This window comes from Rhea pennata, chromosome Z (assembly GCF_028389875.1).
Source record: "Rhea pennata isolate bPtePen1 chromosome Z, bPtePen1.pri, whole genome shotgun sequence".
Lineage (NCBI taxonomy): Eukaryota > Metazoa > Chordata > Aves > Rheiformes > Rheidae > Rhea > Rhea pennata.
Genome location: NC_084702.1, coordinates 63,066,059 through 63,089,016, shown reverse-complemented (window position 1 = coordinate 63,089,016; position 22,958 = coordinate 63,066,059). Strand labels below are relative to the sequence as shown.

Here is a 22,958-nt window from a genome sequence, read left to right as displayed (position 1 = left end):
AAAGTGATTGCTTAACCAAAGCTTCAGTCTTAGGCAAAGAAGAAGAAATAACAAACTAATAGCTCATATGGTAAAGATTTCACTGAAGTGGTCTCTTACACACGTGAAACAGCACTGATCCACAACCAAGTGGTTAAGGGCCCAAGTAGACCAGCTAAGCACCTTGCAAAAAGAATCAAGTATGTTCTGTGCCGTTATGGTCATAAATCAATAGCATTGCAAAACCTCCCCTCTAAAAACAGCATAAGAATTTGGCATGGTGCAGTGGCGGTATTTCCAGTTCCATGTCAAAGGGCCAATTCAGAACCTCTCCAAAGGACTGAAGCATTCAGAGACCAGCCAGCTCAGAGCCCTGCGTAATCCACTGAATACTGCAAAACTTAACCATTGCTATTACAAATCTGGAACCCAAAACAGTTTCTTCTTTCTTAGCAGTAGAAGGGAAGGAAAAGGGTGCACGCAGGGGGCAGGAAGGGAAATTAAAATAAAAAACTTTTCCTTTCTAACAGGAAGAGCAGCAGGGTTTTGAAAAATTCTACAGTCCAGCCCTAACTTCTGCCCTCTCCCTGTACTGGTGTTATTGGCAGTGTATCTATATGGTCACCTCTTTAGTTTTTAGCTGGATTAGTTAAGTAGCAGTGCAAATAAATAATTTTTTAAAAAGCAGTAGTGATTAGATAAGACGAGAGGGAGTGATTTTTGTCAGCAAAACTTCTGCTGAACTATAGCCTTACTCTATAGCCTTACTCTATAGTGAAAAATACTTAGGGAAGTGAAACCTTCATTTTGTTCTGTACACATACTGACACCAAGATTTAAAACTATTTATCTGACAAGGATATACCTTTAAGTCTGAAAAATTAGAGAACGAGGTGTATGCAAAATAAGAGTACTTCTCCAAATTATTTACTTTAGAGTAGGTAGTTTAATCAGCAAGCTGAAGCAATTGCTTGTTTAAAAAGTAACTTAACTTCAGCATACAGGCAGTAGTACTTGCTGTCCCCACCAGGCCCTACCATTCCTGAGGTCATGTTACTGGTTCTGCATCATCCTCTGTAAAGATCAGTTCTATGAATAGTGATATTACAGCTTATTCATCATCTCCTCCCACACGTACCCGATTGTTTCAGCCTTTTTTTTTTTTTTTTTTTTTTTTTTGGAGGGGGGCAGGGGTGGAGAGAGGGAGAAGGGGTCAGCCAGCAAGTTTCCCCAAGTGCTGAACTTTATGAATCACTGGCTACTAAATCAGAAATGCCTAATGATGGCATATGGATCCAGAGAATAGAAGTCCCTGATGCAGTGGATGACAAGCTGTACTCTAAGCAGATCTGCAATAAGTTACTTGAAATGCATGCTCATTCTTCAGCAATATTCAGATTATTATGCTGGAAAACAGAGTTTGGAATTACTTGCAGTGCCTTCATAGATCAAGATCATGCAATCAGAAGCTAAGCAAACAGCTCAAGGTCTGTTTTTGTTTGGCTTTTTAAGCAAGTAAGAATGAGCTGAAATAAGCTATTAAAATGCATTGTTTCATAATCCATCTCATCTCTCATTTTTCCATCTCATTTACTTTGAAACCAATACCACTCTGCGCTAACTTCTAAAAAGAGGAAAAGAGAAAAACAATTGTTTACAGGCTCACTGTCCAGTATACCTTTAACTTTTCTACCTGCTTTACTTTTTCCCCCCCCCTACTTCTTCAGTATTTCAGTATTCATTTTCAATATTTTTAGGATTTGAAAGCTGTTGTTCTCTCTTCTTAATATCCTCACAGCCCTTTTAAATCAGAGGACAATATCTTCGTATTGTCTGAGCTAAAAATCTTACACAGCTAGCTACTACTTCCAGGAATGATGCAGATTACAGCCTATTTCCAGGCTATAAAAAGGAATTCCACCAATTCCACTAGTTATTTCCTGTCTTATTGCTGCTTAGGCCACTTCCATACTGAAGGAATACCTGCTCTATGAATCCTTGAAACAGAAGTTCTGAAACTTCTGAAACACATCTCAGTATGGGCTTTTGATGTCTTTTTAATGAAAAATCCTGGATGTAAATGCCTACTATACCTTAGAATACATACCATACAGCAGGTCTAATTTACCAATTTTAAATGCAAACAGATTAACTCAACTTTGTCTCCCCTCAAAAATCCTTAAAAGTTGCACAGAGAGGCAGCAATTCATATAGTTTCTGGCAAATACAGGCATAAATGAAAACTTACAATAGTTTTAAATGAGTCAGCAAGTTGTTTTAGCATATGTAAGAAAACCCTTAATTTTGAAGTTCAAATTCAAGTATTTCAAATAGATACCTTAAATATTTTCTGCAGTGCAAACATCCACTTATCTCCCTGCAAGATAGCAGTCAGGGAGAATATGCAAACAGTTTGGCTTTTTCATTAGTGAAGGTAATAAGTAGGTAACAAAGTTTCTTAAGTAGGAAAAATGCAAATAGAAGTACTGAGACAAGTGATGAGAGGTGCAAGGCCTCCAGTCACAGCATCAACCCTAACTTTGTACTCAGTACACTACTTATTTTTTACTTTGAGAGATGGAATAACTTCAGAGTACAGCACTACAGCAGATTTCCTATGATGCCTCCTATATGATAGGGCTGTATATCACTGAAAATCTCAAATCATATTTGTCTTCATAATGGTACAATCATCATTAATGTTAAACTCTTGAACTCCCCAAATGCAGTTGGAAAACAAGTCTTAACAGTGGCACAGAGATTTTATACTTCCTAGTCAGAAGACTTAGCCACATAAAGCCAAAGTAACACGGATATGCAACAGCTGATCAGTGGCGTAAAGAAAAACCCTATATTCACCTTGCATGATCAGTCACACACATATAAATACCCCCTTATAAATTAAAAGGAAGGTTGTTTTCTATGAATAGCCTTTCTCCCCTAAACAAATTACAGGTTCAGAGGGCAAAATCTGAAACATCAAAAAGGAGAAGCAGATTTGTATACACAAATGTTAAAAAAAAAAATACACACACAAATCACAACATAATTGAAGTGCAGTGAAAGAATGAAGAAGGCAGAGGGTCATTAAAGACTCTGTATTTTCCCGTATGATAATATCAAAAAGCATCCCTAACGTGAATCCCAAGCAAGGTTCACTTGTAACCCTAAGTGAACTGTAACATGGTGAAGAAGTTCCTAAAGGGACGATAACATTTTGTTGAAAGAGGAATTATAGGGGTGAGAAAAAAAAAAAAAAAAGTTACCAGTAGGATAATCCCTAGGATCAAACTAGCTTTATTCAGTGCATGTTCATTAGTGATTCTGGCATAACTGGAAGAGATACTGCTGACAAGGCAGGCAATTCCTCGACACTATGCAAGAACAAGGTCATCCAGTTCTTCCTGCAGAACAACCCTAAAGGCTGAGGCAAGAGAACAGATGGAGATTTGTGCATTGTTAAGTTCAGAGTCATGCACTTGGAAGTTAAACTCCTCAGAGGAGCTAGGAGCTTGTCAGTTCAAAAATAGATCAGGAGAGGGAAAAAGAACAAAAACCCACCCACAAAATAGGTTGTTGTACAGTAATATAATGCATCCATTAGACAAGCCTTTTTCAGAAGCATTAGTATCTGTAGCCATCTTAAGAATACACAGCACTGACAAGAATTTCCTGTGAAATGGCATTCTACCAGAATCTGCAAACACATTCTGCTTGAACTCATCTGTCAAATGACAGACAGAAAGACTAAGGTACATTCTTCTATCACAAGAACTAGGAAAAAAAATAGTTTTGCAGTTTAGCCGGACAGAATAATAAACTGTAAATCAACCAGCTACACAGGCAGTAGATACTAGAAAGAGTAATACTCATCTAAGAACAAGCATTAAATAGCCACAGATACAAGTGTCAATTGAAGCTATTTCTAATGAGATATACAGGCATCTGAAACAGCCTTCCAGTCAGAATACAAAAGGTAGAAAGAAATGCACGTACATTCATCCACTGATGAGGCTAAAACTAAGAAGCTGCATAGCATAACTTTCCAATAGCCTAACTCATCCAGTCTAATGCATTGGACTTTCTCACAAGGTGCTGCAGTTTGATTATATTTTAATTTTTCTGCAAACACCATGTACAGCACAGCTCTATTTCTTTCCCAGTTCCTGACCTTGACTTGGTGTATTCATTGTTACTGGGCATGACACTGATTTCAGCACAGAACTAAAAGCTGATCATGACTATTCAGGTTATGAGAAAGAGTATTTTATGTACAACCTTTTAGTAACACATCCTACATTCCCAACAAAAGACATCACCTGACATATCTACATTGAATTTCACTCGCCATGTTATTGTCCAGTCTCAGTCACACCAGGTTCCCTGCAATCTTAGTAGCCACCCTTTTATCTTCACTGGTGTGAATAAGCAACTTTGTTATCTCATGGTACACAGTCATCCATGGCATTTTTGACTACACTGAACAGTGCAAGTCCTGTGGAACTTTATTTGTTACCTTTTCCTCCTGCAAGATCTGGGAAGGATTTAATTCTTATATTTCATTTACACAAGATTCTCCCACTAATTCCATGATTTATTTCCCTAAGATTTTAGGGAGGTAATCATTTGAAACTACAGATCTAAATAACAATTTTTTATGTTCGTTTAGTCTGGAAACTCCATCTTCCTCCTGGTCTCATTTTCCACCACTTCTGATCAGCCACTGACACAGACCTTCATTCTAGAAGAGAAGTGTGTTAGACAGATTGGGTAGAGGGGAGAAATGACAGATACCAGGAAACAGCAGATAGATGTATAAAGCTATTTTGTATGAAACCTATGCTCAAACAGTAGGTAGTAATATTTTTCCTCCAGAATTTAGAGGTGTAGATTAAAAGACTTTCTTATCCTTTCTCCTAGCTCTTCAAAAAAGTCACCACCATTTTCATTTAGACTTGGGAGAGAGAAAGCCTTGAATTTTATGCAAGGGGGGGAGGGGAAGGCACAAGCAATATTTGTATTTTAAGATTTTAAATCTCCTTTCATCAGAAATCAAAAGCACAAATTCACATTACTTCCCCTGCCTCTTTTTTATAGGAGTTCATTCTACTAATTGCATCAGTAGAAACATGCATAGTATTAATCTGTACAACACCAGAAATTGTCCGGAAACAAGTCTATAACACCCTGTTTAGAACTTACAGGAGTTGAGCATTGCTCTATACAAGAGCTCACATTCTGCAAGAGCTGGTTATGGCAATGTACAGCTCTTTGCAGAAGAGAGTCAGACTTCAGCTTCTCCTCAGTATCAGAATAATGCTACTTTCCTTATCTTACAGACCTTTAGACACCAGGAGTGCATCTAGCAAGAAGTAAGCTTACACCATCACGCCATGGTTTACCAAGATAAACTACTGCATTTTTTAATTCAGCTGTCCCTAACAGAAAAGAGTAAAAACAACCTCTCTGCATAGTATTTCCCCGATTAAGGATTTCAAATCAAAATCTTCAACACATTCTTGCCACAGAATGGAGTGAAGCTGGACCAGAAAGCTGGATGTAGCTACTGCCATTTCTGAACTTTATCCCCTACAGCACTGTTCTCACCCATCAGTTTAACCAAAGTGTATTAGTCCCTTTAGTTAACTCTGTACGCAGCATAAACATTATGCTGGCTTTAAACAGAGTTTGGGCAAACACAAATTAACTGTTTATTCCTTAGAATAATTACAAAAGATTGGGTTCTCAAAAATGATACTCATCTGTATTTGTACAAACTGGCAAATTTATATCCAGTAGATGAATTTCATAATCTGTTAAGGATCAACATTGCTCAAAAAGGTTAAATTTAAATTAATTGCAGAACTATTAGTAAAGTTATGGCATGACTGCAAACAAAATACATATCAACCAATGTAACAGTCTTAGGTAGGCTTCATTACAGCCCCCTATTTTGTCAGTCCTTACCTCAATAGCAGCTATGTTTGTTGCTCAGGAAAGGTATTAATTACCCCAACAGGTGCTTGCTTCCTTAATCAATAGCTACTTTTAATCAAAGATTTAATTTTGCAAAATAGATCCTGCTTATATATATATATATATAAAAAAAAGTTAAACATAAAGTCAGAGAATAGTAGATAGTCTCCAGAGTATTACCATTGCTATTATTACTCCTAGGAAGAGTTACAATGACAACATTTAGACATGTGGTAAAAAGAGACATTCTTGTAAATGTCAAGCCTAACACGTAATAGGTTAATCTTTGGTCCTCTTGGCAAAAGAACAAAGCTAGTGGGTCCCTTTAGGGAACGCATCATGGTACTGAAGACATCAGCCTTTGCCAAATCAAACTAGGAAAAAAAAATGACATGACCACCTATTTTTTGATGTCTTATGTCTTCAAGGTGAAGGAATTCCACATTCCCTAATACAACTTACTCCCAAGACACAAGCACTAGCACTCAGAAATGAACTTATTCCAAAGACTAAACATTTTCCCTGTTTAAAAGTCAGGAACATCAACATCTGCACTAATTGGTTTAGTAGCAAGTTGTAGCCAACTGCTATGTTTCCCAGCAGCAGATTGAGGCAGTTTGCCCGAGTTAGAACTACTGAACCTTAATCCTCTGATGAATCAGTCCAGCATATAGGAACTCACCCAGAGGTTGCTTCCCTTCAGCTCTCAAACCGAGCAGCCAGGCCAAGCTCTGACTCCTTCCCCACCTAACCTTAGGTCTAGGAGAAGCTGCAAGGCTGTCACTGAAGAGAGCAGTTTTAAGAAGCAACAGGACTGGAGGAAGGGAGAATTGATTCAGAGATGAAGTCATTAGAAAAGGCCATCTGAACAAGACATATTCAGCCAGAAAGGCTCTTTGATCTTGCCACAAGAGAACAGCGCTAGCATTCATCCTTCATTTATGCTATACATACCCTCCTATTTATACTATACAGGAGTTAACCCCATGCAGAGATAGAGATCAGAAATACCAGATCAAGTACAGCTTTTTAGAGATTCCTTTTAATACTCAAGTTGCAATCTGTAAGGACATTACCCCATTATTTGGAATGGGTTAAGCATATCATTTCTTTATGCCTCTGAAGAGGCTCACTCGGGGAAGGGGAGGAAGGTAGGAGTGTCAGAAAGACCATCTTAGTTATGTGATCTGTCCATCACCTCAGGCATGAGCAGCTCAGAAGAGTAGCCTAAATAAATTCATTTCTCCAGAACACTCCAAGTCTTATTTGCCTCCTAAACCTCCAAACCTAGAAATAAAAATAAATAAATACATAAAAGAAACATTCCCCCCCAACACACACACACTACATGCTTCTCATCCAGACACAGGAAACAATTCTGAAGCTTGAGCAGTAGGGTACTATGAAGTGTCACCTGGAAAATAATCATCAACATCAGCTCTTCCCAGTTTCTTTCTTGACTTGAGTCTTTAAGTTTCATACGGCATAGCTACAAATCAAACTATGAATTTAAGGAGCATTATTATATCTCCTCTTCTGAAGAGCATTACAAGTTTCTCTAGCATGTTCTACAGATATCTTCAAAACATTTTCTGAAGATTTTAAGATACAGTGTTCAGGCAGCTTAATTTCTTCCATGAAAGTTTCTTCCAGACTTTTTAAACAACAGAGTATCTATGCCATCCTCATTACTGCATGTTTTGTGAGGTAGTTTTCAGAAGTTTTAGAGTTTCAGGGCTGGGGGTATACGTGGAAAATATACCCCTCTACAGGCCTACCTCTAACTACTGACCCAAACAGGACTTACTATACCGTAACATGTTCAGGCAATTTCTTATTGCACTGTGAAGATAGTAAAGCCCTAGCAAGAGGTACACTCAAAATCCTGAGCATTTCTGCTTCAGTTCATGAGGCTTTAGGGGCTAAGACCTTAATAACTGGGTCAGCATTCAATAGTGTACAGGTGTCCCTAAGGGGAAGGGCTATGACTGCTAAACTATTCATTAACCTAAGAGAAACAATCAAAAAACACACACCTCACACCACACACTGCAACTATGTGTTACCTTTTACTTCCCTCAGTTTCCTCCCACAAGTTCTTTCTACTTTGTGATGTGAAAGAGCCAAGCTGTAAGTTCTAGTTACAAACAAAGAGGCTGTTCATTTACTATAACAGAAAAAAGTTTGCACAAAAAAAAGCAGTTTATCAGCTCTTATTTGCTTAGTATTAGATGCTACTGTTAACACCAATTCCTTCATGAAGGCATCTCGTCTTTTCAGAAGTGTCTTAGGTCACAATAACATTTTGACTAGATATGGAATGATCATAGTTATACTGTTCAATATGTTTTTATGAGCCAGCTGTGTCCTTGCTGAGGATCCTGAATCTGGAGCATACTACTACTACTAAAAAAGAAAAAAAAAAAAAAAAAAAAAAACTTTGGCTGACTTGGAAGTCTCAAGCCTCCACTGAGCTAGTTCAAAGCAAGAACAAATCTGAAAGTCTGATTCTCCTATTCCCAGCCTGATAAATTTCTCCTTCTACTGTGAATAGGGGCAAGGTTGAAGTTACACTCAGTAGAAATTAAAAACATCAGTAATTTGTCCAATGTATAATCTTACAATCCATCTAAAAACCTAAACTTTCAATAGCCATAAAGGACATTGTATTACATTGCTGAAACTTGGAAGGGGAGGGAAATGGAATTGTCTTAAATCCCAAGAGATGTCTGCAGACAGTTCTTTAGCCACCTGTAAGAAGGAATGATCATAAAATTTTAATACTAACTTCTTTAGATTCTCCCCACCCCTTTATACAGGGCATATCACCTTTAGTTTACTTATGTCTAATAGTAATAGTCATTATTTTCAGAAAACAATGTTTTACAAGGAGTTATTAGTTACAGACATCATTAGCTCCACAAATTTGAAACCTACCTATAAGGTATCAGATCTGTTGCACTAACAGTCCAATAATCTAAAACTGAAACTAAGAAAACTGTCTGGCTTAGTATATTAATTACCTTCCCCTACCCATTAGGCACTGGGAAAAAAAAAACACACATTATTTATAAGGTTTTCAAAACACTCAGCTTGAAGAAAACTGATCTGAATAACACATACTGCTGTTACATAACTACAAACTCTTTAGAAACGTTAACTTCTACAACATGGAAGTCCACAAGTGATTGTTACAACCATGTAATCTGACTCCCTGCACATAGGCAGGCAATACTTTTGTAGGATGCAGAGAAAATTTGTTAAAAGCAAAATATTAACAGAACAGACAGGAATCCCCGGCGAGTCTTGTCCTAATTTAAAATTTTAGATACCTTAGCTGTTAAATAGGTGTCTGCATAATTCCCTAAGTTTTGTTTTTTTAAATAAGTTACAGTAAAAAAAAAAAAAAGATGTTTCTCCCAAATTTTAGATCAGAAGAAAATACACATTCAACATTAGATTACAGAAACAACTATATGAAATCTGAAATTGGAAGATAAAAATCAAGCAGTTCAACAGATTAAAGCAGCATTCAATTGCAGTCAGAGGTCTGAAACAGCATGGAGAAGTGTTAGGTGTGCAGGTGAACTAGCAACTACAATTAAGATACACAAGAACCCTTCCGCAGAAAGTTCGCATAGTCCTGCTGAAGACCTGTCAGTATGTATCAAACTGAAAACTTTAAACCATTTTCCCCACAAGTTAAATACTTAATGATAACACTTGTTGAGTCTACCCTCTATTTACACTATAAAAGACTAATGCAAGCTTTAATAAAAGTATTTAAGGGAAAGTTAGAGCAACAATGCATAGAAGTTCCAGAGATATTTTTGTTTTAAATAGCTGCTTCCATCCTTTAAGCACTTTTAGTACTCTATCATGAGTAAATTAGTCTGCAAGTCTCGCAGAAGACCAGCACGACCATATCTCTAGCATGGTTTGGCCAATCACTGCAGAAAGATGAGATGTAATTTCAGCTTGAAGACTATTCTGAATAGTTAAAGCCTGTATCTCTCCAAACCAGCTGATCAAGCCTTATGGAAAACTTGGATAGAATCAAGCTTAAAATATAGATAAAAATCTTCTGTAGAGTTAAATAAATACAAAAATAAATATTCATGTGATACTGAAAACAGTGAGCCCCTTTTGGGGAAGGAACTGAATTTTTAGCCTCTACTCCATTCTGAAAGAGTTAAGAGGTCACCATGCTTTTTTCTCCCCCCCTCCCCCTTTTTTAAGGCTCAAAAAAGTCCCTCAAGTCCAAATTAATTATATTAGTTCTGTAGAAAGTACACAGAAGGGACATTTTACTTTAGTAGAACACACAAATCTAAATTTTAACATCAAGTGTTTGATTTATCAGACTAACCGTTCTGAACAAGAAATGACTATTTATTCCATAACATTTACAGAAGCCAATAGTACTTTCCCCCCAAAATGTAAAAATCTTGTCTAAGTATTACACTTAAAATCCTCTTTCTGCTCCTCAAAAAAAAAAAAAAAAAAGAAAGAAAAAAAAAGAAAAAAACAGATTAGAGATAATGGCAGTTAAGAGATTAGTTCCAAATTAGCAAACCACACCTTTCACATGCATAGGATTGCACAAATATGGGATTTTGTTTTTATAGCCTCTCCTGCTAGCTGTAACTCAGTCACAGTGCTGAGCTCTTGGAAGGCACAGGTTTTACCCCCATCCCCAAAGCTGCCTATATTTTATCTACTTACAGAGAAAATGGGCAGGGTGAACCCCACTGTGTAGAGGACAGTGGATGTGATGGTACTGTCATGGAACGGATACTTGATGCTGTCATCATTACAGAAAAAGCCTCTCTGATACGGTTTTATTTTGGCCAAGTTTAGAACACCAAGGGGTAAGCCAGCTGTTGGGGGAAGGAAAACAAAAGAGATACATGTTGTTAAATCAAAATTCACTTTTAAACATGCATGGAGGAAGCTACCAAACATGCAAAACTCAGATTTTCCAGGTCATAGCAAATGAAGGATCATGCAATGCACATGCTTACCAAACCCTTTTTTATAGAAGTTTGATTTCTTCTAACTCAAAAAGTCTGTAATGTCACCCACCAAATACAGAAGTTAAGTACAGAGTTCACAGTCCTTTCATCAGTAAGAAAAGTTGCCACACACTGAACCAAGATTATATTCAAGAATTTGGTAATGCCACTCACACAACTGACTAGCTATTGAGGGCAGATTGCCTTCTGTGCCCTACTCCTCTCAGTCACCACCTCCCATGACATTGGCTTGCACTTGAATTGCTAGCCCTGTTCTATAAACTATAAGGTGGTCAGTGTTTACAGATAAAATTGTTACACACAGACTTTTCAGAGTACGGAAGTAAAGATTTCATGCAAGTAGTTTTCATGCAGGTAAAGGGAACAAGAGACACCAACGGGACATGGGACATTTTGAAAAAGGACTGCAACTCAAGGTAATAAATGAGACAAAGTCAATCTCACACAGCTTTGGGGTTTTCTGCATCCAATTAGTTACACTGTTAACACAAAAATCGGGACCTAAGGTGCAGAGTACAAGTGACAGCTCTCTGAATATACACTAATATACCCTATTCCTTCTCTTGTAAGCTGATCCTCACTACATGGCAAGTCAAGCCCAGAAGAAGCCATTAAGACCCCTGAAAATTACATCCAAGTCTGTACTTTATTTCTGTACAAGCAGAATCAACTGGAGAATAAGCATTTCCAAGAGTGCTCAGGAAACCTGAATTTGTTGTTTTACTTTTTTCATCCTTTCCTGTCTTCCCCCCAAACAAGTACTGGATGAACAGTACAATTTTGAAAGTGCTGTAATAATTGCACAAAGCCCAAAATTCAAAACAAAAAATAGACCTTGATTTAAAACAAGATTAAAAGACATCTTTGCATCCTCTCCAGTATTCATGTATTATACAATTTTTTGTATAGGTGGTCTACATGCAAATAGTGAAGTTAAGTGACAGGTGCAATTACTGGAGCAGAAGAAATTGCAATTAAGATATAAACAAGCTACTGTACTCAGAACAATCACATTTCAAACAAGTTCTTTACACTTGTTAAGATGACGCTATCAGACGTTCATAGGTCTCATGTTAAGTCACACCTTAAGTGTTTAAGAAACTCATTCCTATAGACTCATCAGAGGAAAGGGAATAGAGGGAAGCAGCAAGGATAAAGAGATGAATCCTCTCCCCTTATGTGGCTTGGTAAATCGCAGTGCAGAAGCTAGTGGTGAGAGTAAAATACAAAGCTATTGCACTCACAGCTTTGCTAAGGCAGCAGTGGTATCAGGTGGCCATGTTCTCGCAGAATCAAGAGCAGCATGAAAACACGCTGTCCGCATTCTGAAACTGAGCTCATGCTCCGCAATACCCCAGCCTCCTTACAATCCTTCCCAACTGTTTTCACATAACCTCCTACGATGCAGACAATTTGTTCCACAAAACATTCAAAAATCTTAAGGACTATCCACACTTTGCCTCAACAACTGGGCACACTGATGCAGCAAAGCACTTCAGCAGATGCTTAACATCTCATAAAATGCTACTGCGAGTGAAACTACTCTTCAACTTTAAGCCCAAATTCTTCAGTGAATGATTATGATACAGCTTTGAGCCAACTGCATCTAAACAGGCTTTCCCTCTCCCTTCTTTGAGGGGGAGGGGTTTAGTTTGACAGAGCACAGATGGCAGAAGTAGCTGAAACAGAGATGCAGCCCTTCGAACATAGAGGAAGTCACACTTGAGTTCATTCGGATGGAAGGGGACTGCTATGTCTGCATAGCTGAAGCCAGTTTTCCATTCTACTCAAAGTCACAGCAAAATTCCACTAACGTAAGTCAGTCTGTGTTTCCTGTATCTCTGATATTCCATATCCACTGTCAGAATGAAGGATTATCAGAGCTACTACCTATTTGATACAGTCCTGTCTTCCCAAAGAGGCCATCAGCTTTCATATGTGGAAATACCACATCCTCACAGCTAGTTTAAGTAGCAGCTTGTGTTCTACAGAAGCTGAATCCTTAGCAGACAAAAAAACCCTGCTTCACTAGAAGTTTCTACAATTCAACACCAAGAAGTGTTTTCTCATCCTCCCCCTCACCCCATTACATTTTCAGCCTTATAGCTCAACCTTTTTTTGGTCTATATTGCTCAGGTTTTACAGTAAGATTTCTGGGTGGTTTGCTTTTTAGGGGAGGTGGGGAGGGAAAGTAGGAACATCTGTAGTTTTAATTTCATTAGGACATGCTATTTAATTTGTCAGCTGCTGAAATATGTTAAGTACTCTATGACAGAAACTAGAATATGCTCCAGCAATTTGCTTACAAATATTACAGAATTTTTAGTTCATGAACTCCAAGCTTTTCTTTTTTAACACACCAGCAAGATACACAGATTCACAACAACAAGGAATAGTAATCCCACTTTTATGGGTCATGCGTTTTTTTCAAGAAAGATTCCTTGAAGAATTGCAAAAGGGCCATTACATACAATGCAGGTAGATAAGGTACCTTAAGTTTGACTGAGTGTTTTAAGTCTACTAGCAAAAGAAACTCAGTTTGAATATGTTTACCTTGTTGTGTAATTGCAGCAAAAGGGAACATACTCACTCTGCAGTCCAGTTAGCATATGAGCTGGAGAGCATTTTATTTTTAAACTAGGGGCATTCAATTTTTATTGTTGACACAGTTAGTTTTATAAAACCTGAACACCTAGAACTAAGAGGAAAAGACTCAAGAACAATTTAAGTTTTCTTTTCCCCTCTCACTGAATAGCCTTCACATGAAATTTATAACTAGTTTGTGAGAACTTGTACTTAACCAGGAGTTATCCAAATTTCTGGTGCCACTAGATTTAAATACTCTCCTAGCATTTTTATTCCTTCCTACATCTTTTTCTTTTTTCTTTTTTTTTTTTTGGGGGGGGGGGGGAGGAAGTACTGTTTTGTTAAATCAAAATGATTTGACTCCATTATGCAGTATTTTGAAAGTGCTTTTGTTAGCATAGTGTACATGACCTGGAGTTATAACTACAAAACATGTTTTCACTTTTAAGGTTAAGATATATATCAAGGGAAGAGTGGGAGGGCAACAATGAAAGGGTCAAATGAGGACAGCTTCAAGGCGACTGCAAAATTTGCTTGTGTAGTCCAAAGTGAAAGGATATGAGAAAGTAAAAAACGGTCAACAGAAGTCAGTCACCCATCCTATACTCTATTTCTTATATGACCATTAGAGTTTTTACATCAATCCAAGTGATGAACTGTTTGCCAACAGTGAGCAGCTCAGTTTAGGAAATGTTTTTTTGCTGAAGTAACCGTATTAGCCTACACCAAATACTAGTATTTTTAACAACGATGCTCATTTCATGGGGAGAGAATACAAGATAATGCTTGGTATATGTAAATAAAAGTCTCAAAGTTTTCATTAGGACAGAAGCACCAAACATTAGTGTACATAATAACATAAACCAGTATCACCATCTCAAGTGCCAAGCATCTCCCTGACCTTTAAGACTGTGCACTGAACTTCTGATAAATGGGCTTTTGTAAACTGGAGGAAAAGACAGCTGAGATCAAGTGATAGATTACAAGGCTGAAAGCCAAAAGGCAGTCTTTTAGACAAATCCTTATTTAGCCAGTAGCAGCAGCAACTGAGATAAGGACCAGAAGAGCACCCCTAGAGGTAGCTTCATACCATAAGGGAGTAATAACTGATCCATTATAATCACCTCCCCTAACACACAACCTTTAGCTCTTAAGAGACTGTTTGAGGTTTCACATGCTCTATGCTCACCAGAACTGGAGTTCAAGTTTCTCAATTTTCTGTTAATATGTGCCTAGTTGATCTAGTCAAGGACTAGTGACTAAGAGATTCTAGGCTGTTTTGCTAGTTAGCAGCAAGAGACAGATGGTCCTTTGATACCACTACTTGATCTTCTGGTCTCTCTCCCCTTTAATCACGGGGGGGGGGGGGGGGGGGCGGGAGGAGGGGGTGGATTAAAGGAGGGAATCCCACAGCAAAGTGCTTGAGATGCCTATTCAAGACTTCATAGAGGACTTCAGGGCATCATGTCTCGTGTAACATTCAGGCAAACGGACTCTAGTCAGCCCAAAACACTACAGGAGTTGAACAGGATGAAAGACTGCTGAAATTTGAAAACTTTAACTATGAAAGAAAGGTGAAAAGCCTTCATATGCATAGAACAGGATAAAAAGGAGCACAGAACAGATGAGGCAGAAAGGGGGGAAAAGAGAGCAGAAGAGCCAAAAAGGAAGAAGGCAAGACTCTGGTCTTTGAATGCCTGTGCAGGGGCTGAAGGAAAGAAATGCTTTTAAGGTTTCCAGCTAGAACTACTAACAACATGGCAATATATGCTTGTAGAAAATGAAGCTAAGCTAGTTAAAAAAATTACACATCTATGCTGTTGTCACAAGAAAAAGTTTCCAACTTTTTGAATCTGCAATTTCAAGCCAGGTATAGTACCGTTTCCTTTAAAAGCCTATAGACAATTCACAATATCAATAGCTTTCAGAAAACTCTTGTTTAATCATATAATGCTAGACAACATGGTGTGACACAAAAGGTAGAAAGCTCTCCTATAGAGTAGGAGAGCTAGGGAGGAAATTACTGTTAAAGACTGTTCTCTACCCACAGAAGAGGAATGCCAAGAGATCGATATCTCAGACAAGGCATGAGGTATGAAGTCTTCCTTTGGCAAAAAAGTCCAATTTATAAAAAAGTTTATTTTTTTAAATAGTTTATTGAACTATGAATTATTTAAACAGATGAAAACCACAGAAAAGTAATTGAAGTTCCACAATTTGTCCTACAAACAAAAGTGTTGTAAAAAGGTCATGTATCTTGGTATACAGTGTATGTAATACTGCACTATCATCCTGACTTGTGACATTTGTCACATTTGTAACTTTAGAGTTAAGCGCTCAAGCTAAAGTATAGGGGCTTTGATTCTGATACTTCAGTGTCCATTTGGTTTTGCTAACAAGCCACATGGGATATTTTTATCTAAATAGACAAAAAAATCCTACTGTTTACAGCTGAATTAGTCTCTGTTACAGCTGGCAGAGCTGTCGCAATATTTAAGAGCAGCAGAGACCGTTGTTCAACAAGAGACAGTTTCAGGGTCTGAAAATACTCTGTGCTCTATTTAGAATTCAGGAACATTTTCCTATAAAGTCTATAGACAGTTTTAGAAAGGTCTTCAATTTAAAGATTATTTGTTACATTTTATATCTGAAAGATCCCTGAAATTTCTAACCATTTCATTTATGCAATACTATCTGTTTAGAATCAAGTGTGGTACACAAGAGTCTGGAGTTTCTGGCTCTTTTCCTACCCGTGGCTAGATACTTCTATTCCTTTCCTTGTAATAACTCTAGTTTTTTATACTAACCTGTCCGAAATGAAGGGGGGGGAAGGGAGGAAGCATGTTTTTCAGATCTCACTCATCTGGATGAGTGCCTGGCTGTTAATGCTACAATAAGGAAAAAAAAAAATAGTTACTTACAACCAAGGGCACAAAGAGAAGGGAAGATGGGACAGATTGGGCATGTCTCAGACCACCTGCTTAAGTATCTTGTGAAAGAGCATCACTGGCGAGGAAATATATTTATTTCTGCTATTTTAAGTAGTTCCAAGTAATGCACTCTTCTATTTTTCATAAACATGCCTTAATTAACCCAATGGCCCCCTCAGCTCTTTGGAGGCTACTGAATCATTGTTTGGGGACTGTACTGTTTAAAAAGCCCTCTTCTAAATTGTTTATTCCAATTCTCCAAGATACACAAGACTCGCACCTAGTCTCTAGTCAGGGACAAGATCTCCTTTAAACTAATGATATGCCATTTTAGAAACTGGGAGAAGGTTAGGTGGCTTTAACAGAGACTGTATGGCAAATGAGATTGATTTGACATATTGACATAGCTTGATTATTAACCCTGGGTTTTTTGTCCCCCTCCCCCCGCCCCTTTATGCTACACTGAACTCACAAGTAAGAGCTAGGTTAGAGAAACTCCACAAAACTAACATGAGACTGAGAAAAGTCTTTACATTTATGGGGTGGGGGGGGGGAGAGGGAGAAATCACTGCTTTCTGCACATGATTTGCAGATACAGACGTCAAGTTGAATCTCTTTACAAAAGATGTTTATGTACAACTAAGTTAATGGGGGGAGAGGGTGTCAAACAGGAATGGTCACTTCTACCACAGAGGCACAATCTCCAAAAACAGATCAGTTGCTCAGCTAAGTGCTGCTCATTAAAGAAAGTCTTTCATAGCTTACCTTCTTATTTAAGAGGAGATACTGTGAAATATCCCCACATCCAGACAAATACTGTCATTCTGAGCCATACCTTTACAGCTGGTAATTACTACTGAGGGCAAGGGAGAATTGAGATTTTCCTACTCTCATACATGTATTTTTGCTTTTATTTTTGGCCAGGACAACCGTGTTTGCTTTTCTGCTCATTTTGGAATGTACAATCTAGGGCAAGAAGGTATGCAAAAGATTCAGAGAAACAGAGTCAGGTCAACCTCATGCTGCTAGAGAGAATCTGGGAGGGTCTGCAATGAGAGAGAGGCTGTATTTCATGGAAAAGTAGGTGCCGAAACATTTCTTCCATGAGCAGTAAAGAGAAAGACAAAGAGAAATAGTGATAGAATCAACACCTCTTAGGCAGGAGGAAACAGGAGATTCTGGGATTACAGGAAACTGTTGAAAAAGAGGAAAGAGATAAAAATGAGGAAGCGTTCAGACTTTTGACACCTAGAGGTGGGAGACAGACAAGAGATGAAGATCAACAGAATATTTATTTGCAGTAGTCAAAATGAGTGAGTAGCCCAGAACTGACCTACCGACCAACAGCTGCCAATGAATCTTCCCAGCAGACCACCTTACCACACTTTTTCTTTTTACCCCAAGGAACATAGAAATATTTCTAACACCAGCACAGTGATTGCTCCGATAGTACCAGAAGCTGTGCTAAGCTGCAGTAGACAGGAGATACACATTTAAAAGACTGAACTACATTCTAATCTCTGCTACTGATCTATTTATAGAATTCAAGAGCTATACAGTACCTGCATATTTATTTGTTTTCTTGTCTATAAGCTAGCTGGCTAGCAGAGAAGGCACACAAATCAGCAACCTGGGCTTGCCAGTGACTCCCTCACTACATCCCATGCTTCTGGCCACGCAAAGGCAAGGGTAGTGAAGGCAGGAAGTGCAGCAAACTTCCTCTGAGCTGCAGTAGCCTAAACAGAGGACAGCCCAATCTTATTCCAGTCACTAATGGAAAGCTATTTCCTATTTTAGTTCCTCTGCATTCAGCAGTTTAGTACTAAACACAAGGGCTAGTTAGAACAGTAGTGAAGAAAACTGGACAAGACATGCCACTTGCTTAAAAGCACTCAGAAAAGTATTCTTCACATCCATATTTCAATAAGAAATATCTTCTTCTAACAGGAAGGCTCAGTCAACTTAAAAATTTGACCTTTGGAAGCACAAAGAAAAAAAAAAAAAAAAAGCATGTAGGTGTCTCTCCTGTGAGCATTTAACGATGCACACAAATACAAAATAGAGTGCAAGGCTATTATTAGGCTGTCTTGTCTCTCTGCCTGCTCTAATACTTACACATAGAAACATACACAGCTCAGGCAAGTTAGATGCAGGTTGCAGATGATGACTGTGTCCTAGTCTCCATCTGTTCTGGAGTGGAGGGGAGAGAGGAGAGCAATATGATGACAGCCAGCTGGAATTTGTTAGCAATGGGGCAGAAGCCAATTGCTCTTATTACTGACAGGCCTGACAAGAGGATTAAAGACCCTCAAATTAATCACTAAGAAAGACCTGGGGTGGGAGGAAGAGAGGAGGGAAAAAAAAAAAAAAAGATAGAAAGGGAAAGGACAATAACCTTGTTTTGCAATGCTCATGACATGAAGTAAGGAAGAATCTAACTGGCTGTAGCCAAAGTCAGTGAAAGAGGCTATTATCTCACTGTAAGTCTCTGTTTTAGGAAAGATTAAATATTTATCACCTGTACTACAGTGCACCTTGCTCACTGTAAAAGGCTTTGACTGAATTATATAGAGAATTAAAAAGCCCACAAATACAAAACCACATACACACACCCTAGAATCAAGATCTTCTACAAACATTCTACCCAGAGCACTACACTTATGAACACAGAAAACAATACAGCAGGAGAAACTCAACTATCAAGTTCAGCTGCTGGCAAAACAACGAGGGAATTTTTCCCCTGCAGTTAAACGCCATTTAAAATTGGTGTCCAAAACAGTTATTTTTTCCACCTTAATCTTTGTTTTGCAGGAGTGAGCAGGGAGAAGACTTTCTGAGTATTTCGCATATAGTTAGATACCATCACCTGAAATCACACTCAGTCTCTATACAAATGCTAGGCTATTAGTTGTTAGGAGTGCAAGTGATCTTCAGTAAGACTTATAAGCATAATGTTTTATTTAAACAGTCTTTGACAAGAGCAAGTCTTATAATGGCAGTGCTGCAGAGGGACTGAGAATTTTCACAAAACTGTACACCTTGTCATACACTAGGCCATTTTACACTGTATACAGTAATGCAGGCTGTTGTGTTCAAGAGCAGTATTTTTAGGTGCTGATGTTTTTTTCATGGTAAACTGAAGTTTATAACAGTAATTTAAGAACAAGGTCTGTACCAAAGCTAGGTCTGCACAGAGCTAAGAGGGAAAAGATATCAGCTCCTACATTTTAGAGCAATTCAAACAATTCTTCTGTACTGATTCAGAAATAAGAGACCTCTAAAAGGTTTTAGTCAGACCTATTTTAAAAGTAGGTATTTGTACTTTGTATTTCTTTATACTTGATTATACTGAGTAATGCCACAATTTAGAAAGTCTTCCTGTACTTGTAGAACAGGGCAGATGCAGCGTTCCAGTGGAAGTCATCAGCATTTGATTTGTGATTTTAGCTTCTAGGTATTAATGATCAGAGAACTCAGTTTTCAGCATTGATGACTGGAGTCTTAAGAGTAACGAAGAGACAGGAAGAGTGACAGGAGACTCAGTTTGCAGGCTTAAATAGTGATCTGAATTCTACTCTCCAAGAAATGCCATTAGCATCCAAGCCAGCTGCCACACTTGGATAGAATATTTTACACAAATTTTACTAATACTGCAGTATGGACTTGCCTAATGAGATAAAATAGAAGACAGTGACTTCACTGACTCATGCAAAAGCTACAGAATTATCTCAAGAAATATCAAAAAAATATACAGCAATGGTAACCAAAGGTGGGGGAAAAGGCACTAAAACCTAGGCTAAGTCTGGCAGGGTTCATTATCTCATCTGCAACATCATACAAATATGACTATATTGGTACAGCTCCTGAGCAAGAGGTAGCCAAGGATAGAGAAGTGAGCCAATCCAAAACAGGATGCCCTGACTTGAACCACCTGCTCTCCTCCCACTCCTTTAAGTAACATACAAAAACTTTATTTTTGTGCTGTCAGATTTTGAGGTGCCAGAATCAGAGGAATACAATAAAGTGTTAAGGTACAATATGAAAGTATTCATCAAAGTACCTTAATTCATTTCTGAGGTCCAACTGCCTCTTAGTTATTGCTTTTGAAGGGTGAACCAGCAGAATATATAATATAGAGACACCAACCTATTACTGTTCTCATCCTAGTCATCTTAATTCAGCTTCATGTGATGACAGTTTTCAAAAAAAAAGAAAAAAAGTGCACTAGACAGGTTCACTATTATTTCTTTGCATTATATTATGGGGGCAGGTTTAGCTCAGTTGGTTAGAGCATGGTGCTGCTGATGGCAAGGTCATGGGTTCAATCCCTGCATGGGCTACGCTGAGGGTTGGACTAGATGACCTCCAGAGGTCCCTTCCAACCTTGCCATTCTATGACTCTGTCAAAGACATGTATTAGGGGCTATTTTGTATATCAGTATGAACAAGCAATCTTGATTTTTAAAAGGCTACACCTGATTACACTGTAAGGAGAATCTGGTAGAAGTAGTTTACAAGACACAATGAAAACTGATCAACAGTGTTTAGTTCTGTGATCAGTCTCATAACTTGGAAAATTCCTTGCAGAAACTGGGTCAACTCATTAGCAGCTGATAGCTAAATGAGAGTAATAAAATAGAGGATCCTTAATCTAAATGGCACAGGTTTTTTCCAGCTTTTAAATTGCAGAACTACACCAGTCTGCTTATACCAATGAATCGCTTATCTACAGATTTTTAGATCCATACTTCCACAGGTAGGTTATTCTGCCAATAAGCTTCTAAATAATTCTGTTCAGCACTTCAAAATCACTCAAGAAGACTGCTTTGCTGTTTCAACTCTTATGAACTAATTCTAGCAAGAATATATCAGTTATATGAAAGAATCAAGTCACTTGGAAGGCTGAAAAGTTTAGGGAGTCTCATCATCAATCAGGCACCTACTGGATTTACTTCACCTCTCATGCTACTCTGTTATGGGGTTCCAAACACATTCACAGATAGCAGACTATCACATTTTTATCCTCTCAGTAGCATCTGGTCAGTGTAATACTGAACATTAACAGACAACCAGTTAGTTCCCCCCCCCCCCTTTCTTCAGGTAAGGATCATGATTTCTACATTCAAAATAAAAATAAAGCTGCTCTAAATCAGCACCAAGTTTAAGCTATCCAATTTTTAAAAAGCATGTCAATACATTGATATAGCTCAGCATAGAAGCATAAAAATCTCCAGAGCAGACAAAGTGAGGCAGGACCTCTCCAGCTATGAGAAGTTAGCCATTGTATCATTGGGGTGTAGTGTAACAGTTCTCACTTTCTACAGAAAAGTTATCAGAAACCCTTTTCATCCCATCCCTTAACTAAAGTGCACTGCACACAGGGCTAAATTCATGAAAGTCATCGCAAGGTGAATTAGCATGTACGTGCATCTGTAACAGGCAAGTGTAAGAGCTTTTCCTATTGCAACTAGGGTTGCCCAGAGTATGGAACACACTTAAGCAGCAATGTCTGGCAAAGCAAGAACCTGACTGCTAGCTTTGAATAGTGCCCACTAACTACTGAAGTTTTAAGCTTGCTAGGAAACCTAGAGAAAAGCTTAAGTTGAAGGATACTCCACCCAGAGACTCTCTCTACAGGGGGAAGTGAGCGTTGCCAAGAACGCTATCAAGGAAACAATTTCACAGCCAGAGTAAAGTGTGATAAAGAAAACTTCTTGTTTTAGGTGACAGTTTTTCCAGTAGCCCCAGAGTAGATGTAATGGGTATCACCTTGTAGTACTCAGTCAACAGTGTGATCTGAAGACAAGCTACTCCTGCTTGAGCCTGATGCAGTTTAACAATGAACTCATGCACTAGCAAGAATATTAGCATCCACATGATGTGGAAAATAAGAAGTTACACACATGTGAGTCACAAGTAATAAGGGAGGATGTTATTGAACTAGGGCAATCAGGAAGTGCTAATCCATGTAAAAGTAGGCCTTGCTATTCATATTAAGGCTAATACCTCACCTGTCATAGGAACTGCTACCTTTAGTGACAGATAGTCAACATTCCTAAAAAAAGAACAGCATCTAAAACAAAAACATCCTGGCTGTGCAAAGTAATTCAACTATCTCACTCTCCTAGATCACATATTAGAAAAGATAACAGCAAATTTACCTGTTTCACACACCTCTGTCGACTGTTTAGTATATTGCCCTCTACCATGGAACATTATCGTATTTCAAATAAGCAAAACCTGTAAGTGTCCTAAGTTAACTGATTAAGTGTTTAATATTTTTATGTTTAGTCCACATGTTCTTTTGGCAAAACTGGAATTTCTCCTTCCTTTCCTCGGGAGTGGTTTCACAGCAAATCTGAACTCATTCAGGTTAACACTGCCACAACCTCACCTTCCACAACACCAGTGGCCTACCAGTGAGTGTGCTGTCGCCACTTACATTTCAGGG

At 38.2% G+C, this 22,958-nt stretch overlaps 1 protein-coding gene across 2 annotated transcripts in view; it reads right to left on the bottom strand.

Annotated features, from left to right (window-relative positions):
• Positions 1-22,958, bottom strand: part of PLPP1 (phospholipid phosphatase 1) — a 68,896-nt gene that overhangs the window by 41,770 nt on the left and 4,168 nt on the right. Inside the window, exon 2 of one of the 2 annotated variants that reach the window (XM_062599047.1) lies at positions 10,681-10,835. The exons of the other annotated variant lie outside the window; for it this stretch is intronic. Coding sequence (XP_062455031.1) covers positions 10,681-10,835 — 155 coding nt within the window. The remainder of the gene's footprint in view (positions 1-10,680; positions 10,836-22,958) is intronic. 2 annotated transcript variants of the gene reach the window in all.